The sequence below is a fragment of the Sphaeroforma arctica genome, assembly GCF_001186125.1.
Source record: "Sphaeroforma arctica JP610 unplaced genomic scaffold supercont1.13058, whole genome shotgun sequence".
NCBI lineage: Eukaryota > Ichthyosporea > Ichthyophonida > Sphaeroforma > Sphaeroforma arctica.
In genome coordinates this window covers 1-684 of record NW_014027500.1, presented here as the reverse complement: position 1 = coordinate 684, position 684 = coordinate 1, and the positions used below count along the sequence as shown (strand labels likewise).

The following is a 684-nucleotide window of genomic DNA, read 5'->3' as shown; positions in this document are numbered from 1 at the left end:
TGCACCACACAATGAATATACCTACATGCACCATACAATGAATATACCTATATGCACCCTACATTGTATATACCTACATGCACCCTACACTGTAAATACCTACATGCACCCTACAATGAATATACCTACATGTACCCTACATTCACACAGCCTGTTCGCTCTATGGTTGTGGTTGTATCCTGTGTCGATTCCAGTTAGTTTATAATACATTATTATACCTCCAATACAGGTCGGAGAGCAGTAACTTGTATGATGTATGACAGAACTGTCGAACGTTACAACTAGAAACATGCAGCGTAGCCCTATTATACAGAATAACACTTTGCCATACAACGACTGCCAGTCACTTAAGTCGCATGTACCCTGCACAACCCATATATATATATATATATATACGCTGTATGTGTATTCATATATACCCTGTACCTACTTGCACCGCTCTACACAGGTGATGCACGTCCTGTCCAATCTGGGGCTCATGGACACGAGCTCGCATGAGGTGCTGCGCGGCATAGCTGAGGACGGAGGGCTGACATGGGATGCGTTCTTGACTGACTTAGCGCAGCAGTCAGGCTACGGCGATGTAGATGACTGGCTGCACTCAGTTGGCATGCAGGGACTGGGCGAAGGGGACAACTCCTGGGCACAAACGTGAGTTATATGGGAGGAATGGAGTGCGTATGC

General features: G+C 45.9%; 1 protein-coding gene across 1 annotated transcript; it reads left to right on the top strand.

Moving 5' to 3' along the window:
- Positions 1 to 448: 448 nt before the first annotated feature.
- Positions 449 to 655, top strand: SARC_17976 (hypothetical protein; the record flags this gene model as incomplete). The annotated part of the gene is made up of 1 exon (XM_014287940.1): positions 449 to 655. A coding segment is annotated over one exon (207 nt), but the record flags the coding sequence as incomplete, so codon positions are not given.
- Between the last annotated feature and the right edge of the window lie 29 nt (positions 656 to 684).